Here is a 15,552-nt window from a genome sequence, read left to right on the forward strand (position 1 = left end):
TTTGCAACTGCCTAGAAGGCCAGCATCCCAGAGTCGCCTCTTCACTGTTGAAGTTGAGACTGGTGTTTTGCGGGTACTATTTAATGAAGCTGCCAGTTGAGTACTTGTGAGGTGTCTGTTTCTCAAACTAGACACTCTAATGTACTTGTCCTCTTAATCAGTTGTGTACCGGGGCCTCCCACTCCTCTTTCTATTCTGGTTAGAGCCAGTTTGCGCTGTTCTGTGAAGGGAGTAGTATACAGCGTTGTACYAGATCTTCAGTTTCTTGGCAATTTCTCACATGGAATAGCCTTCATTTCTCAGAACAAGAATAGACTGATGAGTTTCAGAAGAAGGTTATTTGTTTCTGGCCATTTTGGGCCTGTATTCGAACCCACAAATACTGATGCTCCAGATACTCAACTAGTCTAAAGAAGGACAGTTTTATTGCTTCTTTAGTCAGGACTACAGTTTTCAGCTGTGCTAACATAATTGCAAAAGGGTTTTCTAAATGATCAATTAGCCTTTTAAAATTATAAACTTGGATTAGCTAAAACAARGTCCCATTGACCACAGGAGTGATTGTTGCTGATAATGGGCCTCTGTACGCCTACGTAGATATTTCATAAAAAATTGGCCGTTTCCAGCTACAATAGTAATTTACAACACTGTATTTATGATCAATTTTATGTTATTTTAATGGACAAAATATGTGCCTTTCTTTCAAAAACAAGGACATTTCTAAGCGACCAATTTTGATTGGTAGTGTAAATACAAATAAATTATATATATATATATACAGTACCAGTCAAAAGTTTGGACACACCTACTCATCAATAGTCTTTCTTTCTTTTATTTATATTTTCTACATTGTAGAATAAGAGTYAAGAKATCAAAACTATGAAATAACACATATTGAATCATGTAGTAACCAAAAAAGTGTTAAACAAATCAACATGTATTTTATYTTTATTTGAGATTATTTGAGTAGCCACCCTTTGCCTTGATGACAGCTTTGCACACTCTTGGCATTCTCCCAACCAGCTTCATGAGMTAGTCACCTGGAATGCATTTCAATTAACAAGTGTGCCTTCTTATAAGTTAATTTGTGTAATTTCTTTCCTTCTTAATGCGTTTCAGCCAATCAGTTGTGTTGTGCCAAGGTAGYGCTGGTATACAGAAGATAGCCCTATTTGGTAAAAGTCCAAGTCCAAATTATGGCAAAAACAGCTCAAATAAGCAAAGAGAAACGYCAGTACATCATTACCTTGAGACATGAAGGTCAGTCAATGCGGAACATTTCAAGAACTTTGAACTATTATAAAACTGGCTCTCATGAGGACCGCCACAGGAAAGGAAGACCCAGAGCTACCTCTGCTGCAGAGAAAAAGTTCATTAGAGTTAACTGCACCTCAGATTGCAGCCCAAATAAATGCTTCACCGAGTTCAAGTAACAGACACATCAACTGTTCAGAGGAGACTGCCTGAAATCAGGCCTTCATGGTCAAATTGCAGCAAAGAAACCACTACTAAAGGACACCAATATGAAGAGACGACTTGCTTGTGCCAAGAAACACAAGCAATGGACATTAGACCGGTGGAAATGTGACCTTTCGTCTCATGAGTCCAAATTTGAGATTTTTGGTTCCAACTGCCGTGTCTTTGTGAGATGCAGAGTAGGTGAACTGATTATCTCTGCATGTGTGGTTCCCACCGTGAAGCTTGGAGGTGTGATGGTGTGGGCATGCTTTGCTGGTGACACTGTCTGTGATTTATTTAAAATTCAAGGCACACAGAATGGCTACCACAGCATTCTGCAGCGAWACACCATCCCATCTGGTTTGCACTTAATGGGACTATCATTTGTTTTTCAACAGGACAATGACCCCAAAAAACACCTCCAGGCTGTGTAAGGGCTATTTTGACCAAGAAGGAGAGTGATGAGATGCTGCATCAGATGACCTGGGATCCACATTCACCCGACCTCAACCCAATTGAGATGGTTTGGGATGAGTTGGACCGCAGAGTGAAGGAAAAGAAACCAACAAGTGCTCAGCAAATGTGGGAACACCTTCAAAACTGTTAAAAAATATTCCTCATGAAGGTGATTGAGAGAATGCCAAGAGTGTGCAAAGCTGTCATCAAYGTGGCTACTTTGAYGAATCTCAAATATGTTTTGATTTATTTAACACTTTTTTGGTTACTACATGATTCCATATGTGTAATTTCATAGTTTTGATGTCTTCACTATTATTGTACAATGTAGAAAACAGTAAAAAATAAAGAAAAACCCTTGAATGAGTAGGTGTGTCCAAACTTTTGACTGGTACTGTATACATGTACATAGAAAAGATAAAATACCTATGTAAACTTAGTTGCCAGTTTCTRTAGTACCGGTCAGACCCACCATTTCCTCCAGAACAGCCTTAGTTCTTTGTGGCATGGAAACATTGCTCAATTGGTATCAACGGACRTAACGTGTGCCAGGAAAATGTTCCCCACACGCTTACACTACCTCTACCAGCCTGTAGTGTTGACACCAGGCAGGATGGGGTCATGGACTCATGCTGCTTACGCCAAATCCTGACTCTGCCATCAGCATGACGCAAAAGGAATCGGTATTCGTCAGACCATGCAATGTTTTTATTCTCCTCAATATTCCAGTTTTGGTGCCCACTTCATCCGTTTCTTCTTGTTTTCAGCTGATACGAGTGGAATCCGATGTGGTTTTCTGCTGCAATAGCCCATCTGTGATTTCCMAGATGTCATACTGCACACCACAGCTGTACTGTTCCGTTATTTGCCTGTTTGTGGCCCGGCTGTTCGCTTGCACGATTCTTTCCATTCTCCTTCGACCTCTCATTAACAAGCTGTTTTCGCCCACAGGACTTCCGCTGACTGAATGTTTTTGTTTGTTGCACCATTCTCGGTAAACCTTAGACACTGTTGTGCTTGAAAAGCCTAGGAGTTTTTCTTCTCTTAAATACTGGAACCGGCGCGCCTGGCACTAATGATCATACCAAGTTCAAAGTTATCTAGGACACTTGTTTTGCCCGTTCTAACATTCAATCGAACACTAACTGAATGCCTTGATACCTATCTGCCTGCTTCATAAAGCAAGCCACAGCCACAGGGTGTTGTARCTAATAAACTGACCACTGAGTGTATTTTTCTCATCTTTGAGAACCAACAATCATCAAGCTAGACAGTCAGGGAGAATTGAAAATTCCAAAAACAATGAATTTAGCAGTATTGATTTTGTTATAATCTTTGAGTATGGATGTCATTTTTGTTTTTTGGCACTGGCCAGCTGGGCTAGTAGACTGCAATATTTTACRAGCCCTGGTCCAAAATATGTTCCATGAGATATTTGAAAATACAACATTTCAGTAGCAGGCAGGCTAGTTTACCACATTTACAACTAGCCTTGTCTGAAAAGTYCTAGCCACCGGCTAGCGGGCAGCTTAAGTCCATCCCTGTGTTTGAGCAGAAGAACACAGCATTAGCCATGGCAGAATGCATAGAATTACATAAAATTCATTTTAAAACTGCAAAATGTTCTCTCAGCTCCATGGCACAATGTGTATAATTGCAGGAAATTAGCTTTAAATTGTAAAAATGTCTCTCAGCTCCATGGAGAAAATGTTGGAATGGCAGAAAATTGGCCACAAAATTCAAAAATGTCTCTAAACTGGCAAGATGGGGGGGAAGTAAAGAAATTCAGTCTCGTCGACGGGTCGATCGCTCCCATTGCCACACCCCCTGCCATGCCCACCACCTAATCCCCTTTTTGATCCAGAAAAATACCCAAACTAGCCTATTGATCCCATATTGGAACCTGTGTTGTGTTCATTAGGCACCAAACAGAATGAAAACTGACTGAAACGGATGGACTAATCATTTTCTGTTGCATGCCCTGTTGTAAAACAGGCTTGTTTATTGCATGGTCTATGTTCTGATTGGTCCCAATACTCTGTGTGCCTGCAGTATGGAGGAGACTGTGAGGAGCCTGCTACAGAACCAGGACARACTGGAGGGCCCCAGCGTGGATCCACTGGACCTTATGAAAGCCTACAAGGTAGAACATTGACCATATTTGTTCTTACTTACTTTCTGTTTATTTTATTAAATAAACCAAATATTTTATTATACAAGTATGCAACCCTTGATAAATCACCCTACGGGTTCCTTTATAAAACAGTGTTAGATTAAAGGCTGTAAACAATCCATAAAAAATATAATCATCTAACTTTCTGAAATGTCCAATCGTTGGCAATCCCCTGAAATGTTGTACTGTACACAGTAGCATGGTGATAGGGCATCCAGAAGAGACAGAGGGAAGAGTGGCAACCCTTAGGTTAGATGCTATCAAATCTCCTGACGACTGTCATACAGCATCTTAGGCCAGTCATACATGCTGACACTAATGCAGCTACCACCAGGAGCAAGTACCACCACTGGTGGTATTTGAACCMTGGTCACCTGGCCCCAAGGCGAGTATGCTAACCACAGTCCCAAAMGAGTTAATAAGCTGGGGAGGGCTAGTTCAAAAGGCCAGGTTCGTTAAAATACAATGCGGTGACATTTTACCATGACATCTGTAAGATTAACCCAATGTGAGGTCTTCAGCAAATATTCAGGTTTTAAGTACCTGTAACATATTKTTAATCAGGATTAATGGGAAAGTGGTGCCAATATAGTGCACGATTATGTAAAACARTCACATTATYCATTTTAGCAGACACTCTTAWCCAGAGCAACTTACAGTAGTGAGAATGCATGCATCGTTATACCTTTTCATACGGGTCCSCTGTGGGAAACGAACCCACCACCCTGCCGGTGCAAGCACCATGCTCTACCAACTGAGCCACACAGGACTACACTGCATTTCATTACTACACTGCAAGTCATTATGAGCCAACTATGCTTGCCTGGAGGCCTTACTAATTGTCTACTGGATGGTTGCTTGGTTCTGAGAAAGTATCAATGRGATGAACACTAAATCGATTTGAGGCCGTGACGTTTTGTAGACTAGACGGCACACTATGCACCCACACGCCTCTATCTTTTCGATTAGTCCTCACCTTTAGCACTTGTGAGATGCAATTGATTGGTGTAGGTAGCGAGGGTAAAAGTGCTTGACATAAAAAACCAACGAAGCGTATTACAAATGCAAATAAGCCTCATAATTCACAATGCATTTTTAAAACAACAGTTCACAAGACTTCATGGATTGATGCAAGGAATGAGACTTTTGTAAATGCTGATGTTTTTGTAACATCTGGGGTCCCATTTTCATAATGTTAGAAAAATTGGGACAAATGATCTCTATGGTTCAATCAATAAATATTGGGGGGTCAACCAAAGACACCCATATGAGTTAAGGTGGAAAACCAGTCAAATGAGCAGCCAGAAAAATAAGAAGTAACCTACAGTATTAGTGGTGGCTATCAAACTAACTTTAATTGGGAAGAGGCAGCTACAGAATATAAAATATAACATCAAACAAATCCTGTGATTGATTTTCTTGGAAGGAGTCAAAATACAACGAATTGGAAGTCTTCATTTGCACTCCTGCACAGTTCTTGTAGCTACATCCCTATACAGCCAACTGCAAATCCAGAATAGCAGTTCACCTACTGTATATGATTAAATAAAATCCACAAATGATGGCCAAATTCAAGATCTTTCCATTAATACTATGTGTATCTTGTAGGTTGGAGAAAATTGACGAGGCACATACCCAGTTAGTTCCAATAGGCAATGCAACTGTTTCAACAGCTCTGTGTTTCTCTCCAACCCCTCTTTCAATGGTTTAGAACAAACTCCTGGAGGAGATGTGGAAACAGCAGAACAGTCTGGAGGGCCCAACACCCCCGTTGATAGAGAGGAGGACCAACTCTCCAGGAGCCAGCAGTAGCAGACATGAGGAGGACTCCCACGAGGCCAAGCCCCTTCTAGAGCGACTACGGGCCCTGGAGGTAAGCTCAGGCACGGTAGGGTCTCTTCTCCACTTAGTACCTCTCTCCATCCTCAATTATGGATAAGAATGACTTCATAGGGTGAATTACCATGGTTTATTTTTTGCTGTAATGCCATATACTTGGTTATAATCAAAGTTGGTCAGGAATTTGAAGCTCACTCACATTGGCACATGCTTCATTTGTATTATATCATTAAGATCATGATTTAAGCATAAATGAAAAGTAAATACAGTGCCAGTCACAATGATGTTACTTGTATGTAGGTCAGGGACGGACAATCTTGGAGGCTTTCTCTCCCACCAAGCAGAAACACTTGATTCTGCTAATCAATGCCAATAGGTCCTGCTATGGTTAGTTGAATTAGGTGTGTTACTGCTTGGCTGGAGCAAAAGCCTGCCCCTGCTTGTATCTTTAGTCTAAATATGGCCCACAAAGATAACTTTTTAAATTCTTCAGAATTGTATGAGGATACGATATTGCATCGTGCATTGTACTAAAGCGGATAGAAACACTTTGAAAACTATACACAGTAATTCTGTCTGTTATAGCTGCCAGGTATCATTCCTTAGACCGTCAATCATGGCTGATTCCATTATGAGCTAAGAGCTCATTGAATACATAGTTCCAGGTTAAAGCAGACAGAAGCTTGGTGAAAAATTAAGATGACAATTATTATTTTCTACTCTATTCATTCTGTCCATTTAAGTAATTTATATGTAAAAAGACCTGAGAAAAAGGTGCATTTGGGGACCTGGGACACCGACTTCCGTCCCTGCATACTTCTTCAGTAATCCGGCCCTGATTCACGCAGAGAAGACTGGGTCTGACTTGACAGTACTTAGTCATATCCTGTGTGTGATAATTCAATCACTGACAAGGTAGTTGAAGGCCCAGTACAGTCAAAAACAAGTTGGAATAATACTTTGAAATTCAAAGAATTATGATAATGCCCTTTTAGTGTAAGAGCTGTTTGAAAAAAGTGCATGAAATTTAAGCCTGTTGTGGTGGGATGGAGTTGTGGSCTGCCTGGTGTCATCACCAGGCAGTACATTGGCTAATAGACCAATAAGAAAGAGAGTTCCAAACCTGAAAACAKTCCCAGACAGTCTTAGCAAAAATGCTTGAGAAATTGCTCTTTGATAAGATGTTTTTTAAATTCTTCTTTATGACAATTTTAATTGAAAACAATCACAGTATGGTACTTAATTGTTACCCAGAAATGATTCCATGCCCATGATCCTGTGATAGTATTCCTTAATCACACCTGCTCTACAGAAGCAAATAGAACTTACCATCTGTCTGCAGATCCCAGATCAGTAATAGTGATAATTTTTTTCCCCTGAAATACATAGATGTGGAATAGTGATGCTCTGACTAATACAATTTTACCAGTCTTTTTAATGAACCAGGAAAAGTTAGGGATTCATGCACCACATAAAACAGAAATAGGAGTACGACTTACATTTTTTTTTGTCTACCTTTGCTTTACCAGTTCATACAGAAAGGATTTCATAACTGTGCCCCACCCCGTGTGACTGTGATTTAGGCCTATACCCCAGTCAGATATATTGATGATCAAGGGATCAGCAGGAGTAATGGACTATTATATCCATCCATGAATTAGACTGGATTAATGCAAACATTGTCATCTAACAGCAATAGCCTTCATAGTTTTCATTTTGTTATCATGAAATTCATCTGGAATTGAGGACATCTCCATGGAGGACGATATCCAAATTCCATTTAGCATGCAATCATGACCTTGACTTCTTTAGTAATGCCATTAGATAAACTGGCTTCTTGAATTACATTGATTAACGGGTCTGCCTCTGTAGACCCTATTGGATATTTTCAGACTCATATTTTCATGGTGGATGCTATCCCTTTAAATTATACATGTAATTACACTTTTAGACTGAAACTCATTGACCTGACATGTTTTTCCATTTKATTTCAAACTACTTTCCTAGTTCTCCAGCCGTGAAGGCACACTTGGGAYCATGTGTAATGTGCAATGAACAATTTGCTGCATATGAACGTGAGTCAATAAACAAATGAACACAGATCCAGCCCACTGTGCTCACTGTCTGGAGAAGCCTCTCATTTGATTCTCTTCACAACCTCAACCAAAAAGTCATTTGTTTCACATTTGCTTGCTGAGGAGTCAACGGAGTGAGACAGATATCTGGGTTGAAACTGTGTTAACTGCATGTCAATCAAAATGGAAGGCCTGGATAACGCTAGAAAGTAGTGGAATGATCGGCAAATGAGTACAGCTTGTAAATCAATAAGACTCATTTGGAAAGGTGAAGTGATATTACATCAATAGCAGATTGAGGCCACATCCAGCCCATATCTTACCCATACCCTACCTCTTAAAGTTCAAGCTCATAACATGGATTTCCGTGACCTTTAAATGGGATAGTCTTATAGGCTCTATGACTTCGTTGGCCTTTTTGACTCCAAGTGAAGGGAAAGGGGTACCTAGTCAGTTGCACAACTGATTGCATTCAAATGAAATGTGTCTTCCGCATTTAACCCAACCCCTCTGAATCAGTGTTCTATGATCTATCAGTGTCCTACGATCTCMTTCTCCTCAGAAGCACTTTGCCTTCTGTTCAGACACTTCTGTTGTGATTTATATGACCACTTTTTTTTTAAATGAGTGTTGCTCAGACGTTCACCATTCCAGAACCAGTGCTAGGCAATAACTCCACACAGTAGGTCATATGAACACACCTGGAGAACTAAACAACCTGGATTACRAGCCAAAAGCCAGCAATGAGCCGTTTGAATTTGTGTCAAGGGTTATTTAAAAATATCTCTTCTTTTCTTTGTCTTTCCTATTATTTTTTTACCACAATTTCGTGGTATCCAATTGGTAGTTGCAGTCTTGTCCCATCGCTGCAACTCCCGTACSGACTCGGGAGAGGTGAAGGTCGAGAGCCGTGCGTCCTCCGAAACACAACCCAGCCGAGCAGCACTGCTTCTTGACACAATGCCCGCTTAACCCGGAAGCCAGCCGCACCAATGTGTCGGAGGAAACACCGTACACCTGGAGACCGTGTCAGCGTGCATTGCGCACGGGCCCGCCACAGGAGTCGCTAGAGCGCGGTGGGACAAGAACATCCCTGCCGGCCAAACCCTCCCCTAACCRGGGCGACGCTGACATGTTTTAATAGAGATGAACTGGAGGAATTGCACAGACCTTGGAGTAGTGAGACTCAATAGCAGAAACACTGAGATAAGGGTGCTTTACAATAACTTTTAACCTCAACACAGATTCACATGAATGTCTAAGTTACGGGCATGTAACTCTGGTCAGAATTCTGTTAGTATATGTTATGGACAGTTAATGAGATGAAAGGCTTGCTCTAATTAATTTGGTTAGAAGTAAAATCTCATGGCATGACCATCTTAAGAAGCACCGGGGTTACCTTCAGCTCAGTCAAGAGACGATGTGTATATGTTGTATACATGTGGTATCTTTATCTGGAAGACTGGAATTGTTCACAGATTTATGGACACATGTGAAGGTGTTTTTTGTGTACATATTCAGTTTATCTGGAGGTGTTTGCTGTTACAGGCGGAGAACTCTGCCTTGACGATGGAGAACGACAACCAGAGGAAGCAGTATGAACGTTGTCTGGATGAGGTGAGTGTGTATTTCTCTCTCTCTATCTCTCACAGACACACAYCTCACTTGGTTTACTCTAAGCTGAAATCCTTGATAAGGTCTGGAAAGGACTAGGAATTCCTGTAGTTTCCTTACAGAAACATCCACAAAGTGTAGAGCGTTGTTATACAGGGTTTGAATCTAATGAGAGTTAAGCATGGGAGTTCTAAGGGATGAGACCTCTCCTTCTACTCAGAGACTGGCCAGGAGTGAGCTAGTGTGGGTTGAGTGTGCTCCTTTCCTCCTCTCCTCCATTACAACGGGCTGATTGTCTCTCCATCTCCCTCTCCATTTTTGAAGAGGCTTCCTTAATGAGGCAGTTACCATGGCAATCGTTGCCCTCTTGAATTTTAAGTATTCAGGTAGAAGACAAAATGTTTCAACACAACTGTAGTGAGAGTAATTCACTCTGCCAAAAAAGCCCATCAAAACGAATGTTCCAAACCCAGGCAATCTCTCAGGGTGCTTTGTGTCATGATGACATCAGAGTTGTCATGATAGCTATATTTATTTGTTTATTTGACCTAGGCAAGTCAGTTAAAAACAAATTCTTATTTACAATGACGGCCTACCCCGGCCAAATCCTAAACCGGACAAGGAGTGGCTTCAGGTCACGTCTCTGAATGTCCTTGAGTGGCCCAGCCAAATCTCAGATTTAAATCTGATCGAACATCTCTGTAGAGACCTGAAAATAGCTGTGCAGCAACGCTCCCCCTCCAACCTGACAGAGCGTGAGAGGATCTGCAGAGAAGAATGGGAGAAACTCCCCAAATACAGGTGTGTCAAGCTTGTTATTTTTCATACCCAAGAAGACTCGAGGCTGTAATCGCTGCCAAAGGTGCTTCAACAAAGTACTGCGTAAAGGGTCTGAATACCTATGTAAATGGGATTTTTCAGTTTAATTTTAATAAATTTGCAAACATTTCTAAAATCTAGTTTTTGCTTTGTCATCATGGGGTATTGTGTCTAGATTGATGAGGGGAGAAAAACTATTTKATCAATTTTATAATAAGGCTGTAACCTAACAAAATGTGGAAAAGTCAAGCGGTCTGAATACTTTGCGAATGCACTGTATGTGCATATATTTTCTATCTTTGTTGGACACAAGGGAATGAGCTCCAAGTGATTTTAATTTAAGATATCTGTTCCCTACTATTCCCACGTATAATAAAGAGACGTGATTGTATAAAAATATAAGCAATGTTTGAAAGTATTATGTTTTAGTCAAACATATCGGTTTGCTTCTTGCAGTCAATTTGCAGTCGACAAATTATTTGTTATTATAAACTGGGTGGGTCGAAACCCTGAATGTTGATTGGCTGACAGTCGTGGTATACCACGGGTATGACAAAACATGTATTTTTACTGATCTAATTACTTTTATAAATAGCAAAAAGGCACTCCAGGGGTTTGTGGTATATGGGCAATATACCATGGCTAAGGGCTGTATCCAGGCTCTCTGCGTTGCTTCGTGAATAAGAACAGCCCTTAGCCGTGGTATATTGGCCATATACCACACCCCCTCGGGCCTTATTGCTTAATTATGTTCCAGCCCCCAGACCATCCGCTCAATAAAAAATTAGACCTGCGACTAAATCTAGTTGATGATCCCTGCTGTATTGTGTCTGCGCTAGCCCGGGTACTCATCTACCATAGCTTCAGGATCTGCTGAAATGGACAATGTGAAAGAAATGATCTGAGCCAGCATGGTATGTTTGGGGGAGGCGCAATTGTCTTTCAGACAAAGAATAATCTGTCTGTGTTCAAATTTCTGCTTACAGATTACTGCTGTATATCAATTTCCAGCCTTCCTCCCATCCTCTTTTATTTTATTTCACCTTTATTTAACCAGGTAGGCAAGTTGAGAACAAGTTCTCATTTACAACTGCGACCTGGCCAAGATAAAGCAAAGCAGTTCGACACATACAACAACACAGAGTTACACATGGAGTAAAACAAACATACAGTCAATAATACAGTAGAAAAATAAGTCTATATACAATGTGAGCAACTGTGGTCACCAACTGTGGTGAGATAAGGGAGGTAAAGGCAATAAATAGGCCATGGTGGCYAAGTAAATACAATTTASCAATTAAAACACTGGAATGGTAGATTTGACAGCTTCAGCTCTTATGAGTGTTACTTAAGGTTAGCGTAACTCATTAGATACAATTATGCCATGTGATAGCTGTGAATTAYTGGTCACTGTTACGCAACTCTTAACCAGTTCTTCTTTGTCATTAGTAGCAACTCATCACCTTTCAAAGTGCCCTCCAAAAGGACCACTATCTTCTGGAAGGATCTTAAATCCTAAATCACATTTCTACAGCATCTCTGCCCCCTACCAGCTCACACAGTTGGCAATATGTAATGCATTCAACATCACACTTGAAAATGCAAAAATGTTGAATGATCTCTGAAAATAAACAACATAATTGCACAATTATATAAATTCAAGCCCTTCATTATATTCTGCTACCTTCATTCATATTCAATGCTACCGTCAAATAAATGTATCCACAGAAAAATAATAATCTAGCTTTGAGGAAGAGGACGGAGGGCCTCTCACATTAAAACGTTATTGAAAAGACTTGAGACTGTCACGAAAAAGCTTGTTTTGATTATAAGAAGTACAGCAGTTTAAACAGACAGATTTGAAACAGTGTAAAAGAGGATAAAAGTATCAAACCAGGAGTAACAAATGTGCAAACTACTCTCCTAGTTAGGTAGCTGCACTAGGGTCGGACAGCATGACTGTGTAGATCAATACACAGTAGAGATATGGCTCGGAAAACATACCTCAATCCAGGGATGAGAAATGCCATGTACTCAGAATTGTCTCATTATCCCAGCTGTTACACCGGGAAGTTTGAAAGACTACTAGTTTTRGTAGGGCCGCTTTTTGTTAGGCAAGCCGCCCTTTTCGTCCTCATGCTAAGTAACAGAAGCCACATCTGCCAATTTGAAATGACACTAGAATGTGCATTGAACAACAAAGGATTGTCAGCCAATCAGGCTCTGTGCGGACTACATAAATAGTAACATGATAAAATAACGAGACTATAAACAAGGAGTACCGTTACCGAATCAATGTGCAGGGGTACGAAGGAGTTGAGGTAATATGTACATGTAGGTAGGGGTAAAAGTGACTAGGCAATCGGGATAGATCGTAAACAGAGCTGTAGCAGCGTTTGTAGAGTGTGAAAGTGTGTCTATGTGTGAGTGTGTGTAGTGGTGTAAAGTACTTAAGTAAAAATAATTTAAAGTACTACATAAGTAGTTTTGGGGTGTATCTGTACTTTACTATTTATATATTTGACAACTTTTACTTTTACTTGACTACATTCTTAATAAAGAACAATGTACTTTTTACTCCATACATTTTAGAAGCAATTAGAAATTATTCATACTTTGATACATAAGCATATTTTTTGCAGTTACGTTTACTTTTGATACTTAAGTATATTTAAAACCAAATACTTTTATATTAAGGTATCTTTAATTTTACCCACATATGACAATTGGGTACTTTTTCTACCACTGAGTGTGTGAGTGTGTGGCATCAATTTGCTTGTGTGTTTTGTGTGTGTGKGCGTATGTAGGTGGGTGGGTGTATGTGTGTGTTGGAGTGTCAGTGTAGTATGTGTGAGTGTGTGAGAGTAGAGTCCAGTGAGTGTGCATAGAGCCGGTGCAAGAGAGTCAGTGCAAATAAAAATGGGGTCAATGCAAATAGTCAGGGTAGCCATTTGATGAACTGTTAAACAGTCTTATGGCTTGGGGATAGAAGCGGTTTAGAATCCTTTTGGTTCCGGTACTGTTAGCCGTGAGATAGCAGATAGAAGTGGAGTCTTTGACAACTTTTAGGTCCTTCCTCTGACAACGCCTGGTATAGAGGTCCTGGATGGCAGAGAGCTCGGCCCCAGTGATGTACTGGGCCTTACGCACTACCCTCTGTAGCGCCTTATGGTCGGTAATGCAACCAGTCAAGATGTTCTCATTGGTGCAGTTGTGGAACGTTTTGAGGATCTGAAGGCCCATGCCAAATCTTTTCACCCTCCTGAGGAGGAGAGGCATTGTTGTGCCCTCTTCATGACTGTGTTCGCACCATGAAAGGTCCTTAGTAATGTGGACAAGGAGGAACTTGAAGCTCTCGACCTGCTCCACTACAGCCCCGTCGATGTGATTAGCAATTATTGTACTGGAAGAGCATCCKTAGTTTTGGGAGAGWTTGACATATACTAAGCCATAAACCACGKTGTACTTTTATTTTGACATTTCCATAGCGCGACGACGTAGTCTGCACGGAGCCTGATTGGCTGAATATCCTTTGTTGTTCAACACACGTTCTAGTGCCATTTCAAAATGGCTGACGTCGTTTCTGCTCATAGAGATATATAGAGGACTCATCTTTGTATCTGTGCCATTATAGCATCTGTGACACCATGGGCAGCGCCATTGAGGCTATCTCCATTTTGAAGTAGTCAATTTTCTTCTTCACGATTGGCTGATCCCTCCTGATGATCCTGTTGGACATGACTCCAACAGGGTCACCAGGGGGGATCAGTCAATGAAGTTGGAAGTCGCACCCAGTTGACTACAATAAAATGGCAGAAGCCCTCGATGGTGCTGCCCATGTTAATATGGCCTTTTGGCGACTAGATGCTTCTATCWTTCTCTATGCTTCTGCTACCTAGAATAATAAAATAATGTAATCGGTGTAACAGTGGGGATAATGTGACAATTTGGAGTACATCGCATTTCTCATCCCTGGATTGAGATACATCAGAGAGAAAGGGGCGAAGCGAACTCGGCCCAAAATCTGTCTTCTCCAGCAGGTGTTTTTTTGCGCTCACCAAGAGAGGAGTTTTTGCAACGAGGTCAATGAGAGTGTTGAAATTGGTCAACAAAAAATGTAATTGGTTACTTGCTACTTGAGGCTTATTTGATCGAATATACGTTTTGTAAACCTTAGGTTATTAGGTTGTTACGAGTGTACTGATATAAGTAGGACACGTGACATCACGGCAACTTTGAGAAAAAAACACTTTATATTGGAGTTGTGCCTCTTAGTGCTATCCAGGATCTTTGGGATGTCACTTCCCTAAACCCTACCCTAASCGTTTTAAATTTCAACTTCAWTGGGGTAGGGACAACCTAAGGKTCCAGGATAGCAAGGACCATTGTGGTTGTTCACACACGTATCTGCCCTCTCATTGGCTAGAATGGTACCACCTGATCTWGCCTCATCACAACTGCCTTCCATTTTTAAAGACATTTATTTCAATTGTTAGTGCGGCAAAAATAGTATTTGGCCATATCTCCCGCTGGCTCTAAAGTGTCTTGATATACACAGTCATGCTGTCCGACCCCAGCGCAGCTCAGTGTAAACAAGCATAACGGTAGGGTTGGCTGAACGACGACATGAATAACATACATACATTTTAAGCTTTTTCATCAGGATAGAACAGCGGCCTCTGGTAAGACAAGGGGTGGCGGTCTATGTATATTTGTAAACAACAGCTGGGGCATGATGTCTAAGGAAGTCTCAAGGTTTTGRTCGCCTGAGGTAGAGTATCTCATGATAAGCTGTTGACCACACTATTTACCAAGACAGTTTAAATCTGTATTTTTCGTAGCTGTCTATATACCACCACAAACAGATGCTTGCACTAAGACCACACTCAATGAGCTGTAAARGGCCATTAGAGATCAAGCCTTGTGGTGCCAGGACAACAACCTCTCCCTCAACGTGATCAAGATAAAGGAGATGATTGTGGACGACAGGAAAAGGAGTCCCGAGCACGCCCCCATTCTCATCGACAGGGTGCAGTGGAGCAGGTTGACAGTTTCAAGTTCCTTGGTGTCCACATCACCAACAAACTATCATGGTCCAAACACACTACAGCAGTGAAG

General features: G+C 41.0%; 1 protein-coding gene across 1 annotated transcript in view; it reads left to right on the plus strand.

Moving 5' to 3' along the window:
• LOC139023793 (nck-associated protein 5-like) overlaps positions 1-9,907 on the plus strand; it is a 51,516-nt gene extending 41,609 nt beyond the window's left edge. Inside the window, exons 3-6 of the mRNA XM_070437685.1 lie at positions 3,967-4,057; positions 5,799-5,960; positions 9,550-9,618; positions 9,836-9,907. Of these exons, the coding sequence (XP_070293786.1) occupies positions 3,967-4,057; positions 5,799-5,960; positions 9,550-9,618; positions 9,836-9,907 (394 nt within the window). The remainder of the gene's footprint in view (positions 1-3,966; positions 4,058-5,798; positions 5,961-9,549; positions 9,619-9,835) is intronic.
• The last annotated feature ends 5,645 nt before the right edge of the window (positions 9,908-15,552 follow it).

This window comes from Salvelinus sp. IW2-2015, linkage group LG36 (assembly GCF_002910315.2).
Source record: "Salvelinus sp. IW2-2015 linkage group LG36, ASM291031v2, whole genome shotgun sequence".
Lineage (NCBI taxonomy): Eukaryota > Metazoa > Chordata > Actinopteri > Salmoniformes > Salmonidae > Salvelinus > Salvelinus sp. IW2-2015.